General features: G+C 61.9%; 1 protein-coding gene across 9 annotated transcripts; it reads left to right on the plus strand.

The window, feature by feature from the left end:
* The first annotated feature begins 445 nt into the window (after positions 1–445).
* On the plus strand, positions 446–10119 carry BRAT1 (BRCA1 associated ATM activator 1). 9 transcript variants are annotated; one of them, XM_055410413.2, is made up of 15 exons: positions 446–743; positions 1283–1466; positions 1552–1694; positions 2924–3078; positions 4889–5036; positions 5491–5863; positions 6152–6268; positions 6479–6570; positions 7241–7359; positions 7435–7621; positions 7898–7971; positions 8528–8630; positions 8748–8846; positions 8988–9163; positions 9445–10119. In XM_055410413.2, exons 3-15 carry the CDS (start codon positions 1568–1570, stop codon positions 10117–10119), a joined length of 2445 nt encoding a protein of 814 aa, XP_055266388.2. In that variant the 5' UTR covers positions 446–743; positions 1283–1466; positions 1552–1567. The 9 variants fall into 9 exon arrangements, with proteins under 9 accessions (XP_055266388.2, XP_088689055.1, XP_088689052.1 ...); XM_088832929.1 differs by having other exon boundaries at positions 7435–7585; positions 7901–7971; XM_088832926.1 differs by having other exon boundaries at positions 7241–7621.
* The last annotated feature ends 10616 nt before the right edge of the window (positions 10120–20735 follow it).

The raw sequence follows: 20735 nt of genomic DNA on the forward strand, positions 1-20735 counted from the left end.
GCGGAGAGTCGGACACGACTGAGCGCCTGAACTGAACTGAACTGAACCAGTGTTTAGAGCAGCTGCGGGTTCCAGAGTGCGCGCAGTGTGACACGGATGAAGGAGTCCGCACACCGGGCAGGTGGCGTGGTAGGATGGTGACGCTGGTGGGGCAGGGACAGTAAAAGCATTCTGAGTCTAGTCTGGATGAAACCCCTCCGTAGGTGGAGGAAGGAGCGCCTGCCGCGCGGCAAGCCAGGCCACGCCCCGCCAGGCCGCGCCCCCGCCAGGCCACGCCCCTTCCGCCGCGGTAGGATGGTGACGCTGGTGGGGCAGGGACAGTAAATGAATTCTGACTAAGCCCCTCTGTAGGCGGAGGAAGGAGCGCCAGCCGCGCGGCCCGCCCCGCCAGGCCACGCCCCATCAGGCCACGCCCCCGCCAGACCACGCCCCTTCCGCCGCGAGCCGCGCCGGCCGCGCGCAGAGCTCGCCGGGTTCCTGTGCGCACGCCTCTGAGCAACCGGGTTGGCGCGCGGCCCAGGCGGCGGGCTTGGCGGCGGCTCGTCCCGCTCACCCTGAGCCCGCTCCCTGAGCCTGGGCCTGCGGGGCTGTCAGGGCGGCCTCCAGGGCCGTCCTCGCCTCCTCCAGTCCCGGCAGGTCGCGCGGCCCGCGGCGGGGCCCGCGGCGGCTGAGGGAAGCGAAGCGGCTGAGGCGCGCGCCCGGGGAGGGATCGCGGCCGCCGTGGAGGGCCCGGCGGGGTCGAGGTGAGCGGCCAGGGCCTCCCGGGCCGTAGAACCGCCTGGGGCCCGCGTGCGCGCCGCTGGACTGGGCCCCAGCACCACCGCAGCCCCGGCCTGGCGTCCTCCGTGGGGGCCACGGGGAGGGCGCCTTCCTCGAGAACTTAGCCTGGCCGGGGATGGACAGACGGACGTCCCAGGCTTGCTTCTGACCCCGGCAGACAGAGTCACTGGCCACCCCGTCCTCCGGCGAGAGCCCTCCCTGACCACAGACCCGACGGGCCCCCTCCCAGGCCAGAGTCGTAGGTGCGCTTGCAGTCCCCGGAGGAACCGGCATTGGCAGAGCGCCTTCCCCTCCGCACACTGCTGGCGGCAGGGTTTTCACACTGACCCTGGGAGGGACAGACAGAAAGACAGGCACCTCCCAGCTGGACTGAGACCCTTACTGCTCTGACTGACTAAGCCGCTCAGCCTCCTACACGTGGCTGGCCCCAGAGCGCGCATGCGCCCCTGGCTCTGACAGGCCTGCAGCCTAGATCGATTTCACGCTCATTTCCTCCCACCAGAGTCCAGAGTTGGCTGCCTTTGAGCTCCTGAGGCCGCATGGTTTACCCCAGACTCCCTTCTCCACTGCCAGACTCGAGGGCTCCAGTTTGCTCTTGACAACCTCCAATCCCACCCCAGCCGAGGTTTCACCAGCCGTCCTGGCAGCTGGGAGTTTCCCTCTGAAGAGTCATCACCTGGCCTGAGGTGAAAGTCCTGGGGCCTGGTGGGGCTGGGGGCTGCCTGTGACTAGGCGGGTGGGGTCTGGCCCTGCCTGACATCTCCTCTGCAGGAACCCCAGCCCCATCATGGACCCAGAGTGTGCCCGGCTCCTCCCGGCTCTCTGTGCCGTCCTGGCAGACCCCAGGCAGCCCGTGGCAGATGACACTTGTTTGGAGAAGCTGCTGGACTGGTTTAAAGCAGTCACTGAAGCAGGTAGGGTGAGGGCGGCTGCTGACTCTCCCCGGAGGCCGGAGGGTGCAGGACTCCCCTGTGCTAGGAAGAGGCTGTCTGTCTGGGGTCGTCCCTCTGCATCTTAGAGATTCCCCCTGGCTTTTCATAATATTTCCTCACCCACAAATTAGTGTTAGGGTTAGGGTATATAGGCTTCCCTGGTGGCTCAGTAAAGTCCACCTGCCAGTACAGGAGACTCAGGTTCAATCCCTGGGTCAGAAAGATCCCCTGGAGAAGGAAATGAAAACCCACTCCAGTATTCCTGCCTGTAGAAGCCCATGGACAGAGGAGCCTGGCAGGCTACAGTCCATCGGGTCACAAAGTCAGAAACGACTTAGTGACTAAACAACAACAATAGGTGCGTGTACACACACACACACACTCTTTTTCAGAGTGTTTTCCATTATAGTTTATTACAGGATGTTGGATACAATTCCCTGTGCTATAGGGTAGGTCCTTGTTTATTTTAAATAAACTCCTAATTTATCCCCCCACCTTCCCCTTACCTTCCCCTTAGGAACCATAAGTTTGCTTCCTTTGTGAATCTGCTTCTCTCTTGCAGATAAGTTAATTTGTATCGTTTTTTAGATGCCACATGTAAGTGATATCAGACGGTATTTGTCTGACTTACTTCACTTAGGACAGTAATCTCTAGGTCCGTCCTTGTTGTTGCAAACGGCATTGTTTCATTCTTTCTATGACTGAGGGGTGTTCCATTGTACGTATGCAGTGGAGCCGCATTTTCTTTATCCATTCGTCTGCGGACGTTTAGGGCACTTTCCTCTCTTGGCTGTTGTGAGTAGTGCTGCTGTGGTGTGTAGACATTTCAGGTTCCGTGTCTGGAGAGGAATACCTGTTCCCTGTGTGTCTTGCTTTAGTGCTGTCCGTTTAAGATAAAATTGCCCACTGGAGAGCTGAAGATTGCCTGCTGCTCTTATCTATGTCTTTCCTTCATAATCAGCAGGACAGAACGTCTTTTCAGGTTCGCCGGCCATTTGTATTTCCGGTCCAAGTCCCTTGCCTGTCGTCGAGGCGTCGTTGAGTTAGAGTAATGAATCTCTTGAAGCAGTTGTTGCAAATACTTCCTCCCAATTGGACTGCTGAGTCTAACAGCCTGAGAGAGGGGGTCTGGGAGTTGCCAGAAGGATGGTCCCTCTTGGAGGCAGGCACTGTGCCCTTTTAACGTGCCTCCCGGCTGGGCCTGTCCCCAGGCTCCAGTCTCCTGTTACTGCAGGAACACCCCTGCCTGGTAGAGCTGCTGTTCCATGCACTGAGAGCCCAGGACCTGAGTCCCAGAACCCTGTCCTTTGCGCTCCGCCTCGCAGGGGTATTCGCAGCCCAGGAGAACTGCTTCCAGCACCTTCAGGTGAGCCTGGGTCTCCCCCCTGTGGCCCCCTTTCTCCTGCAGGCCCACAGGGCAGTGGTGGCTGTCGTGACCCCCGAGTCTCTGAAACTCGCTTCACCCCCGTACCTTGATGTGTTCCACAGGGTTTGTATTCTTGGGTATAGTCTTCCTTTGAAAAACTCACCAGGAGCGGATCGGGGTGAAGGGTGAACTTTTTGGACTCAGACAGAGCTGCGGTTGGGCCTTTGCACCCTTCGAGGGTGGCCCTCAGTTCAGCAGTGCCACCTCCCGGGGCCCTGCCCACCCCTGCTAACTGTGGGGCAGACTTTCCAGGGTGTTCTACACCGAAGCCTGTTGTAGGAAATGACTTCATGTCTGATCATCCTTCTGTACATACCTCAGAGTTTCCAGAATCACGTTCGGGTTATCCTGAGAGCCCTGGCCAGTAAGCAGGTCAGGAGCCATCACCTCTGTCTCCAGGTGAGGAGACGGCGAAGGCTCAGTAGAGGAACCCGCCAGGGCCAGTGGGGCTCAGAGTGGACCCTGAAAACCCGGGCTGGTGGCGTGGTCAGTCACACCCTCTGCTTCTGTGAAAGCAGAGCCTTGGTCCCAGTCACGTGGATTTCCCGGCTTCTCTGACTTCCTGGGGGCTCCCTGGCTCCCGCCTCTTCTTCTCCACGTCCTCTTTTTCCTTCCCACGGCCAACCGTGGCTGTGGACGCTTAGCAGGCCACAGGCTGCCCTTCTGTCTGGTGGCTGGCCCCTGCACACGGGGACAAGGGACATGGCAGGTTTGGGCCCTGCGTCGCAGAGGGAGCTTGCCCTGTGCCCTGGGCCCCTGGCACTGGCTTGGGCTCCTGTTGCTTTTTCAGCTGCCCTTTCACAGAACCCCAGGGCCACTTGTCTGCGAGATCCTCAGCACAGGCCCCATCTGGGCAGGGGGTGTGCGAACAGCTAACATGAGGCTGGGGGCTGAGCCTTGGTGCCCTCCCACTGGCTACAGGCTGCCCCCAGGAGGGCTGTAACTTTGGGGGGGCAATTTAGATGACGGGTGATCCCACAGAGGGCCTCCCTGTGGGCTGCTACCAGCAGTGGCGCTGGTAAGGCCATCACGTGGTCAGACTCATCCTCCCGTGATTGAAAGAGCATCTCCTCGGCCCGGGGATCCCTCACCCGGAGTCTGAGAGTCTGAGAGTACTAGAGGGATCCTGTCCCTCGAGGGTGGGGGCCAGCACTTTATTGTCAAGATAGACAAGGCTCTGAGCAAGTCACGACCCCAGGGAGGGGCTCCGGGGTAAAGAGGCAGCCCCTGGGTTTCCCACTCACTGTACTGGGCCCTGTGGGGATCGGGAATCTCGGGCACGTGGCAGGGGATGAGGGCGGCGCGCTGTTGTGCTGTAGGTGGACACCCGTGCGTGAATGGCCACTGAGTGGGGAGTCGGGCACTGCCCGCTGCGTGCGAGGGGCGGGAGTCAGCTTCAGGGGGCAGCGGGCTCGCAGCTGGATCGGAAGGGCTTTGAGCAGGTGTGTGTGCAGGGTAGGCCTGACACACGGGGTGTGCCAGGGAGTCTGGGGTGGAGGACACCTAGAGGAGGGCGCGTGCCCCGCGTGCCAAGCGCAGAGCCCAGTGGGCTGTGGAGGCCTGCTGGGCCTTCAGGCATGGGGTGTCACGGTCAGAGGGGTCGTTTGGCGGTGTTCGTTGTGGGAGGGGCTTCTGGAGCAGACTGTGGCAGGGTCGGAGCCTGAGTGTGACGCCCAGCCTTTCCTTCCCAAGTTCTCTTCCCTGGAAGGCCGAGCCGGACTCACTAGGCTCCTTTCTCCTCTGCTTCCAGCAGGGGGAGCTGCTGCCTGGGCTCTTCGGGGAGCCGGGCCCCCTTGGGGCAGCGGCCTGGGTGGCCCCCTCCGTGCGCAGCGGCTGGATCCAGGGCCTGCGCTCCCTGGCGCAGCACCCCAGTGCCTTGCGCTTCCTTGCCAACTCGGGTGAGTGCCCCGCCCGCCCACCTGCGCCTCTGCCCTCCCCGTCCCCGCGCTCTGTGGGCCCCGGGACGTGCTGGGCCTCGCTGGGTTCTTCCTCTGAACAGGAGAGCAGCCATGGTGTCACAGGGCTGTTGAGAGGAACACTCTGGGTGACCAATTGTTAGGGGCCCCTCTAGGCTGTGCGGTGTGCTCTGGTTTATAGGTCAGACTCAGCAGCAGGGGTGGCTTTGAGACTGGTTAGAAGGCTCCAAAGTGGCAAGGGTTCTCAAGCCCCTGCCCTGTGAATCCCAGCTGGTTCCAGCCTCTGAGCTGGGGGAGGCTGGACCTCCCACCCTGCCTCCCCAGCGGGCAGGATTCAGGTTCTGAAGCCCCTCAGTGCCCCCAGCGTCCCTGCTGCCCCGTGGCGCTGTCCCAGCTGAAGCCTGTCTCTCCCCCCTCGCCCCGTTGTCCCCCCCAGGTGCTGTTGACACCATCTTCTCCCTGCAGGGAGATCCCAGCCTATTTGTGGCCTCCGCCGCCGGGCAGCTCCTGGTGCATATCCTGGACTTGGCCATGCGCGAACCCGCTGAGGGGCGCGTCTGCCCTCAGGCCTGGGACTGGCCAGTCTGTGCCCGGAAGATCGTGTGTCACCTCGAAGACTGCCTGCGCTCTGATGCCGCCCCACGGGTCACACAGGCCCTGCACGTCCTGACCACCACGTTTGGGCACTGCCATGGCCTCTGGACACAAGGCCTTTGGGTGCAGCTGAGCCCCCTCGTGGCCTGCCTGCTCGAGAAGGACCCCATGCCAGCCCCCCACACGCTCGTGGATCTCCTCCTCAGCGTGGCTCGGTCAGGCCCCCAGGCGCAGCTGCAGGGTGGGCGGGGGGAGGGTGGCACTTCTCATTTCCTTCGAGGTCTCAGGGCAGCCATCACACCCGGGGCCGCGGCTCATTGGCTCCCCAGGAAGGCTGCCTCGAGTCAGGGGAAACCCCTCAGGGGGTCTGAAAGCCCACACACTGGGGGGATGACCTCTGGTCTTGGGCCGGGCACGCCCAGCACCACTGGGCACAGCTGCTCAGTGGGCATGGTGTGGGCTGGACAGAGGAGTAACGCTGTCTTCTGGGGCCTCCTCTGCAGCTCTTCCGTGCCGAGCTCTGACCCTGGCCTGTGGGAGACTGTAGCACAAACCCTCAGTCGCCTGAGCCCCACGCAGGCAGGGCCGCTGGCTGCAGGGATCCTGAAACTGCAGGACTGGTAAGGGCCAGGATTCATGTTATGTGGGGCAGGCAGTGAGGTCAGGGACCTCCCAGGACCCCTTCCCCTGGTGGAGTGCTAATCAGGAGGCTATAGGGTCGCTGTCTCCCGGTCCCTGGCTCTGACCCCTGGCCCCAGCCTCACTGGGGGTGTTAGAAAGGCAGCCAGGGTGCCTGGGTCGGGCAGCCTCACCCTGGCCTCTGTCTTCAGTCCCCAGGCACTGAGGATCCAGGCCTTCAATGTCCTCCTCCAGCCCCTGGCCTGTGTCCTGGAAGCCGCTACTCAGGCTCCCGCAACTCCAGGTAGGCTGTCGGGGAAGGGCGGACGGGTGCAAGCAGGCAGAACCTGGGGTTCTGAGCGTGTCCTTGGGGCCAGGGCAGGCTAGTGGGCATCGAGGTGCCTGGCTCGCCTCCCTACCCAAGAGTGACGCTGGCAGAGCTGTGGGCTGTCGTCTCGGCCATGCCTGGCTCGTGTGCCGCTAGGAGTCTGCAGGGCAGCGCCCCCGCCCCGTGGCGTCAGCGTGGGTGGCCCTGGAGCCGCTGACCCTGCAGTCAGTGGTGGCTTTCGGGGCCTTGGCCGCGTGGGCTGCTCCTGACCCACATCGGGTACGCGGGCCTGGCACGCGTCCTCCCAGACCGTCTGTTCTGTGACGGGAAAGTGGGTCTCCTCTGCTGAGGCTCGTCTTGCTTCAGCTGCATGGCGGTTTGGGGGTTAGACACGGGGACCCCACTGTGCCCAGTATCCCCTCATCGAGGGAGAGAGGGGCCTTCTAACCAACAGAAGCCAGCCCCTGCACGGGCTGCCGGGAGAGCGGGGATTCCGCTCGAGAGCCCTGCAGACAGGTTCAGACCACACATCACCTGGCAGGGCCACTGCTCGGAACTGCCCGCCCAGTCTCTGGTGGGACTTGGTGACCAGCAGCCTCACGGGAGGTGCCTGCTCACCAGGAGCCGTGTCCGGTTGCCCCCCCAGGCTTGCTGGAGGGGGCCACAGGCGACCTGATGGCTGTGGACACGCTCCCACCTTCCAAGTCAGCGTGCGTGGGTCTGCTGTGCAGCGCCCTGGCCCACCTGGAGCTGCTGCAGCCCCTGGTAGGTGTGGCCCGGCCCGCGTCCACCCTGGCAGTGGGACTTGCGGCTGGCACTGACGCTCCCTCCCCGCCCCAGCCCCAGCGCCCCTCGCCCTGGCCCCAGGCGCCCCTGCTTGCGGCTGCGGTGACAATACTGCGGTTCTGCAACGGCTCAGCAGCCCCCAGCTCCGAGGCGGGCGGCCGCCTGTGCACGATGCTGGTGGGCTGTGTCCGCGTCCAGCGAGCTGCCCTGGATTTCCTGGGGGTCCTGTCTCAGGGGCTGGGTAAGTGAGAACGCATTTTCTTGCATAGCTCGGGCATTGCTCAGCGGTGTCCGGAGACCACGGTCCTCTCCTGTCTCCTCCCAGGAGGGGCCGGGGTTCAGCTAACTGAGGGGCTGGGGTTCAGCTCACTGAGGGGCCGGGGTTCAGCTCACTGAGGGGCTGGGGTTCAGCTCACTGAGGGGCTCTGTGCCCCTGTTCTCCTTGGGCTGACACCTCTGGGCGGGGGAGACCCCAGGGTGGCAGGCTGGGCGCTTCACCCATCCACGTCCGTTTCAGGCCCCCAGGAGTTGGTGACACAGGTGTTTGCCGTCCTGCTGGAGTACCTCATGAGCCCTGATTCCAGCCCCATGGTACGGGCAGGGCAGGCGGGGGTGGGCAGGCAGCTGCTTGGGGCTCGGCCGGGCCGGTGCTGGTGGAGATTGAGGGAGGGGCCGCTGGGCCGTGGAAAGCAGAGAGAGGGCCCGGTCTTCCCAGGAATTCTCTTTGAGAGATGGAGACTAGAACAGAGTGGGCCTAATGCGCGGGGTCCAAGCGCCCTGAGGGTCCCTGCGAGCTTCCCCGTTCTCACAGCCCCAGGGCTGTTATGCTGTGAGGAGCAGGATCAGCGGCTCGTGCGCTGAGCAGGTGGGGAGGGGTGGGGGGTTAGACGGCAGGCCTTCAGGAAAAGGCCCCTGGTGGCCCCGCCTGAGCTCGGAACCAGGGGTCCCGAGGGGAGCCACCCTCCGCTTCTCTGTCTCATGTTGATGCCCGTCCGCCTCCTCCAGCGGCTCCTGCCTCACAGAAGCTGGGCCCAGGTCCCCTCTCCCGTCTCACACCGTCCCCATCGCACTCCCCAGGGCTGGGCGGGCGCGGAGGGCGCTGGGTGGGGCGGGGGCCGGCTCACCCTGGCCCACCCTGCCGCCCCAGGTTCTGAAGAAAGCCTTCCAGGCCACACTCCGCTGGCTCCTGAGCTCAGCCATGCCTCCCGGCTGCTGTGACCTGGAGCCCTGTGCCCAGCTGGTCCTCGGAGGTAACCCCCGCCTCCCCGGGGAGCCCAGGGAGGTACAGGGCGGGGCAGGGCAGGGTCCATGGGTGGGGCAGGGGCGGCAGGGGGCACAGGCCACCCTGAGCCGTCCCTCCACCCCAGAGCTCCTCGCCATGCTGCAGAAGCGCCTGTGCAGCCCCTGCTGGGAGGTGAGGGACTCGGGCCTCGAGTTCCTGACCCAGGTGACCAGACACTGGGGAGGTGAGTGCGGGGTTTGGGGACTGGTGTGGCCTTGGCACCCCACCGCCCCAGGTCGTGGGAACCTGGGCCCCCTCGGCTGCCTTTGGGGGAATGAGTCGGGGCCGTGGACTCAGCGCTGCTTGTGGCTGCTTGGATCCCCAGGGCAGGCCAGCTTCAGACAGGTGCTGCTGGCCTCGGAGTTGCCTGAGCTCACCAGGCAGCTCCTGCAGGACCCCGAGAGCTACGTCCGTGCAAGCGCAGTGGCTGCTGTGGGGCAGCTGTCCAGCTGGGGGCTGCTCGCTGCCCCCTCCAGCCCTGAGCAACCGGCCATCCCGCAGGTAGGACAGAGTGCACCCCGCGGCCACGCGGCCACCCCTCACCAGCACCCTGACAGCCGGGGTGAAGCGGGTCTGCCACGGGTGTGGGCAGGGCCCGCGAGTCTCCCCTGTCACTTGGACATGGTCACCCCCATTTGACAGGTGAGCAAGTGGGGGGCCCAGGGACACATGGCTTGAAGGAGGCAGAGCAAGCCGAGCCCCAGCGCTCCTGTGGGGGTCCCTCGGGGGTCTGCCCTGCCGCACCTGCACCCGGCCCCCCCTCCCCACACTCTGTCTTCCAGGAGACCCCACTCGAGGCGCTTCTGCTCATCCTGACCACGGACTCGGAGGGTTTCCCCCGGCGGGCCGTCATGCGGGTCTTCACCGAGTGGCTGCGGGATGGCCATGCAGAGGTGGCTGAGGACCCAGAGCGGTTCGTGGCCCAAGTGCTGCGGGCGGCGGGCAAGGATGGGGACTGGGAGGTGCGCGTCCAGGGCCTGGAGCTGGCGCTGGTGTTCCTGGAGCGGCTGCTGGGCCCGCGCGGCTCCTCTGCCGCGGCCCCGCCAAGCATAACGGCCCGGGCCCTGCGGGCGCTCTGCCAGGTCCAGCTCTTCGAGTTCGCCTTCCGCTCCTTGTTTGACTGTGACCGCCCCGTGGCCCAGAAGTCCTGTGATCTCCTCCTCTTCCTGAGGGCCACGGCCACTCCCCCCGGCAGCCCGCAGGAGGCAGGGGACAGGCCCAACGTGGCCTCCGTGGAGGCCGCCCTGCGGAGGTGGCGGGCTGGTGAACAGGGTCAGCCCCTGGGGGAGCTGGCGCCCGAGGCCATCCTGGCTGTGCTGAGGTCCATGGACCTGGAGGCCCTTCGGGACACCCTGGCCAAGAGCAGTGATCACGTGGAGAGGAGCCCCCAGTCCCTCCTGCAGGACATGCTGGCCACCGTGGGCGTCCTGGGAGACAACGAGGCCGACTGCTACTGACCAGCCGAGCAGTGTCTCCCGGACCCTGTGGCCCCGCGGCCCTGCCCTCCCAGGACCCTGCCCTCCCAGGGACCCTGCTGCGGCCCCGCGGCCCTTCCTCAGCCCTGCCCTCCCCAGGACCCTGCTGCCCCATGGCCCTGCCCTCTCAGGACCCTGCTGCCGCCCCGTGGCCTTGCCCTCCCAGGACCCTGCTGCAGCCCCACGGCCCTTCCTCGGCCCTGCCCTCCCCAGGACCCTGCTGCCCCACGGCCCTGCCCTCACAGGATCCTGCTGCGGCCCCGTGGCCCTTCCTCGGCCCTGCCCTCCCAGGACCCTGCTGCGGCCCCGTGGCCCTGTCCTCCCAGGACCCTGCTGCGACCCCGTGGCCCTGTCCTCCCAGGACCCTGCTGCGGCCCCGTGGCCCTTCCTCAGCCCTGCCCTCCCCAGGACCCTGCTGCGGCCCCATGGCCCTTCCTCGGCCCTGCCCTCCCCAGGACCCTGCTGCCCCACGGCCCTGCCCTCCCAGGACCCTGCTGCGGCCCCGCGGCCCTGCCCTCCCAGGACCCTGCTGCAGCCCCGTGGCCCTGCCCTCCCAGGACCCTGCTGCGGCCCCATGGCCCTTCCTCGGCCCTGCCCTCCCCAGGACCCTGCTGCCCCACGGCCCTGCCCTCTCAGGACCCTGCTGCGGCCCCGCGGCCCTGCCCTCCCAGGACCCTGCTGCGGCCCCACGGCCCTTCCTCGGCCCTGCCCTCCCCAGGACCCTGCTGCCCCACGGCCCTGCCCTCTCAGGACCCTGCTGCGGCCCCGCGGCCCTGCCCTCCCAGGACCCTGCTGCGGCCCCACGGCCCTTCCTCGGCCCTGCCCTCCCCAGGACCCTGCTGCCCCACGGCCCTGCCCTTCCAGGACCCTGCTGCGGCCCCGCGGCCCTGCCCTTCCAGGACCCTGCTGCGGCCCTGTGGCCCTTCCTTGGCCCTGCCCTCCCAGGACCCTGCTGCGGCCCCGCGTCCCTCCCACGGCCCTGCCCTCCCAGGACCCTGCTGCTGCCCCGTGGGCTTTCCTTGGCCCTGCCCTCCCCGGGACCCTGTGGCCACACGGCCCTGCCCTCCCAGGGGCCCTGGTCTGCCCGGGCACCCAGAGGACCCTCCAGGGATCTAGGACCAGGCGAGCCCAGCAAGGTCGAAGAGTCCCCATTTTGGTGGATTGCTGAAGAAATGGCTCATTTTCTATACAAAATAAACGTCCCGTGAGCGCACCACTGGGTCACGCGGTTCTGAGACAGCCCAGGGGCAGCCCAGGCCCCCTGGGGCTGGAGGCGCAGCTGGGGAGGGCCCTCTGCATGGGGACCATGTGCTTCCTTGGCCTGGGGTGGGGGTTCCTCTGCTTGGATCCCACCATGCTCCAGGGACACCCAGGGTCAGAGAGCCAACAGCTCAGGCTAGAGTGTGACCTTGGCCTCTGGGCCCCAAGGCCAGTGATCCCAGGCCCAGCCAAGCCAGGTTATCAGTCTCCAAAACCCTGACCTTGTAGCAGTTCAGCGCTCGCTGGCCAGGCAATGGAGGCACTCGTGACATCAGCCGAGTCTAGCTCCAGGCTGGTCCTCGGGACCGGGCAGAAGGTACTCCAGCCCAGCTCTGCCACCTCCCGGCCGTGTGGGGCTGGGTGAAGCTTCTTCATCTGTGAAATGGGGATTGTACTGTCTGCCTCCCGGAGGTGTCTCAGTGTTCTGAAGCACACTGCACAGCCAGGAAATCAAGAGGAAAAAAACTAAAAATATTTTTAACTGAAAATGAAATTACAGCTTATCAGAATTTATGGACCGCAGCGAAGCAGTGCTCCAGAGGGACATTCCTAGCACTGAATACATGGATGAGAACAGAAGGAAGATCTAAATCAATAAACTGAGCTTCCACTTAGGACACCAGGAAAAGAACAGTCAACCCAGAGGAAGGACAGGAAAAGAAACAATAAAAGAGCAGAAAGCAACGAAAACAGGAAATTAATGGAGGAAATCATGAAACCAACAACTGGATCTTAGAAAAAATCACGGAAGTCAGGAGGCCTCGAGTCAGTCTTCCCTGGTGGCTCATTGGTAAAGAAAGCCCCCTGCCAGTGCAGGAGATCAGGGTTTGATCCCTGGGTCGGGAAGATCCCCTGGTGAAGGAAGTGCAACCCACTCCAGAATTCTTGCCTGGGAAATCCCATGGACAGAGGAGCCTGGTGTGCTGCAGTCTATGGTGTCCCAAAAGAGTCAGACACAACTTAGCGACTAAACAACAAAGGCCTCTAGCCAGGCTAAAAAAAAAAAAAAGACACAAATTACTAGTATTAGAAGTAAAAGCGTGGGCTTCCCTGGTGGTCCAGTGGTTAAGAATCTACCTTGCAATGCAAAGGACAACGGTTCCAATCCCTGGTTATGAAAGATCCCACCTGCCATGGGGCAACAGCCTGTGCACCCCAGCAACAGAGCCTGTGCGCCCTAGAGCCCCTGCTCCACAACAAGAGGAGCCCACAGACCCCAACAGGGGTGAAAAGTCACTGCAGTAACGACCTGGTAGGCGAGGAGACAGTGGAAACAGTGAGAGACTTCTATTTTGGGGGGCTCCAAAATCACTGCAGATGGTGGCTGCAGCCATGAAATTAAAAGACGCTTGCTCCTTGGAAGAAAAGCTATGACCAACCTAGACAGCACATTAAAAAGCAGAGAGATCACTTTTTCGACAAAGGTCCATCTAGTCAAAGCTTTGGTTTTTCCAGGAGTCATGTACGGATGTGAGAGTTGGACTATAAGGAAAGCTGAGTGCAGAAGAATTGATGCTTTTGAACTGTGGTGTTGGAGAAGACTCTTGAGAGTCCCTTGGACTGCAAGGAGATCCAACCAGTCCATCCTAAAGGAAATCAGTCCTGGATATTGATTGGAAGGACCTATGCTGAAGCTGAAACTCCAATCCTTTGGCCACCTGATGGGAAGAATTGACTCGTTGGAAAAGACCCTGATGCTGGGAATGATAGAAGGCAGGAGGAGAAGGGGACAACAGAGGATGAGATGGTTGGATGGCATCCCCGACTCAATGGACATGGGTTTGGGTGGACTCCAGGAGTTGGTGATGGACAGGGAGGCCTGGTGTGCTGCAGTCCATGGGGTCGCAAAGAGTCAGACATGATTGAGTGACTGGACTGAACTGAGGCGTAGTTACCCAGGAAGTATTGTTTGCAAACAGGTGTCCAACGGGAGGGAAACAGGAAGCTCTGCCCCAGCCAGGCTCTGTGGCCACACCCAGCTGCTCCCACACTTGGCAGGGCCTGGGCGGCTCACCCTGCCTCTCTGAAGTACTGTGGGCCCCCAGGAGGCAGCGGTGGTCCTCTCCATCGCCAGGCTGGGCGCAGGGTGGGCCCATGGACAGCCCACACGCTCTGGCCTGTACTGATTGTATGACGCCCTTGGAAGAGGGTGTGTCTGTTCGCTGCTGCTGTGTAATAGCAATCTCAGGCCAGCAACTTAAAGCCACGTTTTCTTGTATCTGAAGGGTCTTGAGGCCCACCCGGCTTCTCTGGGCTCGCTCTGTGGCAGGTTGTGGGGAGAGGTGGGCTCAGCTCGGAGGCCCCGTGTCTCCTCACCTTGCTGCAGACCAGCCCAGGCTTGTTATGCGACCACAGGAGCCCACGGGACAGCAGGCAGAAGCGCGCCATCCTGCGGCTGAGCCGTGGCATGGTGTCACTGTCGCCTTGGGTGGCCAAAGCCAGTTACTGGGCAGGTTCCCGCTTCACAGGCCTTGCGGCTCAGACAATGCCGGTTCAGGCAGGGATGCAGAGTCAGAGTTGCTTCTGCAGTTGGTCTTCCAGCGGGTGGGTGAGTGGGGAGCATGGCTTCCTTGCTGCATGTGAGCAAAGGGTGGGTGGCCAGGCCTCGGTTCAGGGACCGCTGACCTGTGGGATGGGCCTTCAGCCAGATGCTGGGACCACGGTCCAGCCTCACCGCAAGCTCCGGTGAGCCAGGCCCGTGCCTCAGGCGACTGTGCAGCCAGCATACAGGGTTTGTTGAATGGCTGAGTGAGCTTCGCCCTGGAGCATGTCACCCACAAGTTCCAGAGCCTCCTCCTCAGGTGCCAGCCTCGCCCAGGCTGGGGTAGGGGTGGTATCTCCACTTTGGGGAATGCCCACCCTTGCCTGCCAGTGGAGCTGGTGGATGCAGAGACCTCAAGGCTCGTCCCCTCCGTGGAGGCCGTCTTCCCTGCTCCCGGCCGAGCTGAGATGTGTTGCCATGGAAACTGCTTGGCAAACACGCCGGCAGGCAGAGGCGGCAAACAGCAGCTCAGGCGCCTGTCGGAGTGAGGGTGGCGGGGACGGCGTGAGCAAGTATGCTCGGCTGTGTGTGTGCTCGCGTGTGCACAGCGTGAGCACCCTGTGTGTGGAGGGGCATGTTTGCCGCACACTGGGAGTGAGTGCAAGGATGCACGCGCATGCATGTGTGTGCCTGGAGGCCAGCATGTCCGTGTGGACGTGCTCGGAGAGCCATGTGTGGCAGGGACGCGGGGTGTGTGCAGGGGTGTGTGTGCTGGGCTGTGATGCGTGGCAGTGCGCCCACCTGGGCTGAGCGCTCACTATGGGCTGGGCGTTGCCCTAGCCACTCAGGGGAACACACAACCCCCAGCGTGCTCTCGTGGCCGCAGACAGACGCTGACCAGGTAATTGTGTGCTGGGGGCAGTGCATGGCAGGAGGGCGCCGGGGAGGAAGTGGTCGTGGGGCCTGACACCTGAGTGAGGGGTGGGAGGGAGCGGGGCTGCAGGCAGAGACCCGGAGGTGAGACTAGGCAGGAGAGAAGGGGCCGGGGCAGATGGGGGGCAGCTAGGAGTAGCGGCCAGGGCTCCGTGGCACCTCACCAGGTTGGGGCTCACCCTGACTTGGGAATCCCTGCCACGGCTGTAGGGTGCTGGGTGCCTTCTAGGCCAAGGGACCCCAGAGGGAGAAAGAGGGTGGTGTCTGGGTCAGACAGAGCCGGCAAGTCTGGGACATGGTGGGGCGGAGTGGCCAGGACCCTCACGGCTCGTGGGGAAGGCTGGGCTTCATCCTCAGATCACCGGGAGTGCTTGAAAGGCTCTGTGGCCACGTGGCTTCATCTGGCTCTGGGCGTTTGGTTGGATGGGATGTGAGAGGCCTGTTCTGGGGCTGGGGGCCGTTGTGGGGTGTCTCAGGGGCCAACCACACGCTGCCTGGCCTCCTCAGGCTGCCTCTGCCTTCACCTGGGACCGTCCGCTCTGTGCCGCCCCAGTCACCCCCACCCCTCCTGTGCCTGCCTGGAGAAGCTTCTGGACTGTGGGCTCTGAGTACTCAAACTGGCCACAGAGCTGGGACCCCCTCAAGGCAGGGCTCTGTGTGGCCAGGGCCCCGGGTCCTCACAGGCCTGCCCGGGGAGTCCATGGCCTCAAGGTCTTTTCCGGCTGGACGCTGGGCCTCCCGGGCCTCCCTGTGGGGCAGGGGGGCTCAGGACGTCTGTGTGGGTGAGGACACCCCAAATCCCAGAGAGATGGCCTCAGGTGGGGTCCCTGGCCAGATCCCCACACCTCGAGCCCCCTGTGTTCACCAAACACGCGCTGGGCCGCTTGTGCTGGGCAGGGGTCTCAGGTCAGAAACCATCAGAGTGTGGATGGCATTCCTCTCCGTGATGCCCACGTCCCGGCTGCTCCCTCAGCCCTCGCGACCACCCAGGTGGGGGTTGGATGGCCTGTGTCCTATGGTGAGGACCCGGATGGGGTGGAGGCTAGGCTGCCATCTGCCTGGAGTCAGCCTTGTCACTGCTGAGCGGGATGCAGCCTCAGTCCTGGGAACCCCCACGCCTGCCCTGCCCTGGGCTCCCGGGGACGGAGCTGTCATTGTTGGGGACCAAATGCAGGGGCCGAGCTTCCCCAGAGCCCGCACAGGCGACATTCAGATCTGAGGGGAGCATCGCCCGGTGCCGAGTCCAGACTGGCCTGCGGGGACCATGTCGCCAGGCGGGGTTGCTTCTGAGGGAGCGCGCGTGCTCCGGGAGAGCCGCCAGGCCCTGCACCCTCTCTGTTTCCGTGGGATGCCTCTGGACCCCGCCCGCAGGGACCACCATCGGGGGAGGATGGGAGGTGGGGGCAAGAGGCCCAGGAAGAGGGGTGGACACAAACATGGGGCGGGGGTCTGCCCTCTGGAGGCCAGGGACCCGCATGCTCTTCCCCAGCCTTTGCTGAGCCTGTGGAGGCTGGGAAGGGACCTCTGCTGCCACCAGGAGGGGCGGGGTCCCTGGTGTGTGTATATGTCTGGGTGTGGGAGTGTGTGTGTGTATGTATGCACGTGTGTATAAAAGTGTGTCTGTGAGTGTATGTGTATGCATATGTGTACGTGTGTATATGTCCATGTGTGTGTATGTGTGAGTGTATACATGTGTGTATGTGTGTGTATGTGTCTGTATATGTGTGTATGAGTGTGTGTATATGTATGTGAGTTTGTATATGTCTATATGTGTATGTGTGTATATGTCTGTGTGTGTGTATGTGTGTATATGTCTATGTGTGCGTGTGTATCTGTATGTATGCATGTGTGTATGTGTATGTGTGTGTGTATGTGTGTGTGAGTGTGTGTGTGAATGTATGTGTGTATGTGTGTGTATATGTGTGTGTATGTGTGTTTGTGTGTATGTTTGTGTGAGTGTGTGTGTATATGTGTGTGAATGTGTATGTGTGTGTGTTTGTGTGTATGTGTGTGTGTGAGTATGTATGTGTGTGAGTGTGTATATGGTGTGTGTGTTGGGGGTTCCTGAGGTGAGCCCACCCCCACAGCCCAGCTGGCCTGGCTGCTTTCTGAGGGACACAGGATTCCAGACCTGGGCGCCCTGAGCGAATGCTGACCCGGAGCTCTGAGGGTGTCCTCACAGGCAGGGTGCAGGGGCTGGAGGCCCTGCCCACTCTGCCCGCCACACCCACAGGGGACCCTTCTTGGCCTAGGCTGCAGGTCAGGCCCACTCATTTTGCCTCTAATGCGGGGGACCTCTGAGTCCCCCAGGCTGCGGGGAGCCCCAGCCAGCCCTGAGCTCCGGTGGGAGGTTGCAGGGCGCCCTGTGTGCGCTGGGATGGGGTGGGTACTCAAGAAACGGTCACTTTAGCATGGCCACTGGGCGCTTCCCCAGGAGGCCTGGGGAAACTGAGGCCCGAGCAGGACACCCATGACCCAGAGGAGGGTAACACCACATCCCTGCTCCCCATTCCGGCGGGCCCCAAGTCCCCCAGGCCCGAGGTGCTCCCCACGTCCACCCGCCTGGACCCTGACTCAGCCTCCATTGCCGCCCACCTGGACATCACCTGCTTACCCCTCCCCAGCCCACTGCTCCCGAAGCTCTAGTGAGACCCTTGTTCCAGCTCCCCGCCCCTCACCTCCCGGCTCTCACCTCCCCATGTAGCCCCACCCCCTGGATCCCTGCCTGCTTTACTCCAAACCACCAAGACCCCACTCCCCAGAGGCCCTGCCCACCCTGACGTCCAGGCCTTTGCCCATGCTGTCCCTCTGGCCAGCAGGACCCCATCTCTGCCCAGAGACCCTGCTCAGCTCATCTTGCCCATAGCACATGGCACGAGCCCCTCAGCCCCTCCGTCCCTGTCTGTGCCCACAGGACGTCCACCTTCACCCTGGTCTGCTGCCCATAGACAGAAGGGACGCGCCCGGTCCCCACCCCCCAAAACACAGCGGGTGTCCAAGCCTTGGCCAGATGAGTGCTGTAAGGAGCCACTGGGTGCCGAGAGCATTCTGGATGTTTTCCTGACCCTGTGACAACGATGGGAAGCATCTTACTCTCGAACTCCATTTGTTTCCTACAGCGTGGTGGTAAAGAATCCTCCTGCCAGTGTAAGAGGCATGGGTTCCATTCCTGGGTCGGGAAGATCCCCTGGAGGAGGGAATGGCAACCCACTCCAGTATTCTTGCCTAGAGAATGCCACGGACAGAGAAGCCTGGCGAGCTACCGTCTGTGGGGTCGCAGAGTTGGACACGACTGAGCGCGCACACCACACATTCCTTTCCTGAGGCTGCTGTAACACTGGGGTCTTCCCTGGTGGTCCAGTGGTTAAGAATCTGCCTTGCAGTGCAGAGGAAGGGGCTCGATCACTGGTCACGGAACTAAGCCCACATGTGGGGCTACTAAGCCAGCACGCCACAACTAGAGAGTCCATGCACCACAGTCAAAGAGCCCGCGAGCGGTGAAGACCCAGTGTGGCCAAATATATGTTTGAAAAATAACGGAAGTTAATTTTCTTACATGGAGTCCACAGTCAAGGCATGGGTCGGGCCTCCTTCCAGCGCTCTGGCTGGGGGTCCTTCCTGGTCTTCCAGGCTCAGGGGTCCCTCAGCTCACGGCCTCGTCCTTCGCCTCTGCCTCTGGTGTCCCTGGAATTCTTCCCTCTGTGTCTCCTCTTCTGTCTCTTAGGAGAATTCCTGCCACTGGGTTTATTTATTTACTTTCGTATGTTTAAACTTGTATCTTTTAAAACAATTTTATTGAAGTGTAGTTGATTTCTAGTGTTCTACTTTCTGCTGTGCAGCAAAGCGAGTCAGTTATACATATAAATTTTTGGTTTATCAGAATATTGAATAGAGTTCCCTGGGCTATCTATACAAGAGGACCTTGTTTACCGTCCTGTATATAATAGTCTGCATCCGCTAATCCTGAACTCCCAACCCTTCCCTCTCCACTCCCACTCGGCAACCACAGTCTATTCTCTATGCTTGTGAGTCTGTTTTCGGTAAGTTCATTTGGGCCATACTTTAGATTCCACGTGTAAGTGACACCCTGCGCTGTTTGACCTTCTCTTTCTGACTTACTTCCCTTAGTGTGATCGTCTCTGGTTGCGTCCCTGTTGCTGGAGGCGGCATTACTTCACTCTTTTTCACGGCTGAGTGGTACTCCACTGCACACATGGACCGCATCTCCTGTATCCATCCCTCTGCCGATGGGCACCTAGGTTGTTTCCCCATTTTGTCTATTGTGAATGATGCTGCTGTGAACGAAGGGGCGCGTGCATTTTTTGGATTAGAGTTTGGTCTGGATCTGTGTCCGGGAGTGGGATTGCTGGATCATATGGCAACTCTTCGTTTTGGCGGGGGGGGAGTGAAAGTTTTAGCTGCTCAGTTGTGTCTGACTCTTTGCAATCCCATCAACTGTAGCCTGCCAGGTTCTTCTGTCCATGGGATTTTCCAGGCAAGAATACTGGAGTGGGTTGCCATTCGTTTCTCCAGGGGATCTTCCCGACCCAGGGATTGAACCCTGGTCTTCTGCATTGCAGGCAGATTCTTTACCATCTGAGCCACCTTTAGTTTTTTGAGGAAACTCCGATTTCTGGCAGTTGACAGGGAAAGGTATCATGTGATAAAGCCTCCAGCAGAGCAAAATATGCAGAACGCATTCCTTAAAAATTCTGTGTAAATGTTGAGAGAAAAATTATTTGAAGGATGTCTAACAGGAAGTTAAGAGAAGCAACCTCTTGATGGTTGGATTATGGGGTCTTTTTTGTTTCTTAAATTTGTTAGAACTTTTAAAATCTTCTACAATGGATGTCTATTGTTGTAGGATCGTTTCTTAACGCTTAAACAAAATTCCCCAGCAATGCTGGGGATGACGGTGACACACCCCTCAGCCACGCGTGGGGCATTTCTCCAGAATGAGGCCAGGCAGGCGGGGGTGGGCGGGCTGCCGGGAAGGCCTGGGAGCTGGCAGTCCAGAGCCGGGGCAACATTCGCCTCAAAGGAAGCCCTTATGTAAAGGTTTCCAAAGAGATAGAGGGCAGCTGGAGGGAGCGTCTCCCCCTTGGGGCTGGGGTGATAATGCCAGCCTTCATGGCCAGGCTCCTCCCTGTCCTGGGGGTCCTTTCCCACTTTGGGGTGGTGGCCCCGGGCAGCTCTGGGGACTGGGCAGGAGGCTGCTGACCAGCCACGATGACCCGGAGATGGGACAGATGGCGGCCCTCACTCAAGGTGCGTGTCCTGAGGACCGAGCCCCTCCCTCGGGGGCCACCCCTGCAGACAGGACCCTTGTGGGGGCAGAGACTTTATGGCACCCAGGCAGGCGGCTCCTTGCCTCCCAAAATGCAGGGTGAAGCTTCTCCAGGAGGAGGGAGGCTCTTCCTGGTCACCCAGGTGACCCTGGGGATGACACGGGGTGCCCTGCCTCTCAGTCCCTAGGACAAACACCCCCTGGGCCATGTCGGGGGCCCACGGTGTTCACACTACAAACGGGCACCAAACGCGGAGCCCGGGCTGCTGGGTGGGTCCCCGGTGGGTCCCCGCCCTCCCAGCGCTGGGGGTGCTCAGCGCCACTGCTCTGCCCTCTGGGTGGGCCTGTCACTTCCCCTGCCCTCTCTTCAGTTGGAGACAAAAAGGTGACCTGAGATAATACATTTAAAGCATTTAGTATATATATTATGCCTGGCATGTATATACTAAAAAAAAAGTCGTTATTATATTTTAATAGGAAGGCCACCAGACAAGGTTCCCAGGGTCGGGTGGGGGGCAGTGGTGGCGGGCTAGGCTGTGAGTCATTGGTTGGAGCTATGGCCCCGCAGCGCTGGGCTGACCCCGAAGCCAGCGCCTTACCTGGGCGGCTCTGCTTTGCCCTCTCACCTGTGCGGCG

This window comes from Moschus berezovskii, chromosome 27 (assembly GCF_049115385.1).
Source record: "Moschus berezovskii isolate FMDL1 chromosome 27, NW_MosBer_1.0, whole genome shotgun sequence".
Taxonomy (NCBI): Eukaryota; Metazoa; Chordata; class Mammalia; order Artiodactyla; family Moschidae; genus Moschus; species Moschus berezovskii.

Excerpts from the sequence above, each read along its gene's own strand:
- BRAT1 (XM_088832926.1), top strand. The coding sequence starts at position 1,568 with ATGGACCCAGAGTGTGCCCGGCTCCTCCCGGCTCTCTGTGCCGTCCTG. Across the intron at positions 5,037-5,490 it reads GCGCTTCCTTGCCAACTCGG|GTGCTGTTGACACCATCTTC; the intron begins GTGAGTGCCCCG and ends TGTCCCCCCCAG. Across the intron at positions 8,847-8,987 it reads GGTGACCAGACACTGGGGAG|GGCAGGCCAGCTTCAGACAG; the intron begins GTGAGTGCGGGG and ends TTGGATCCCCAG.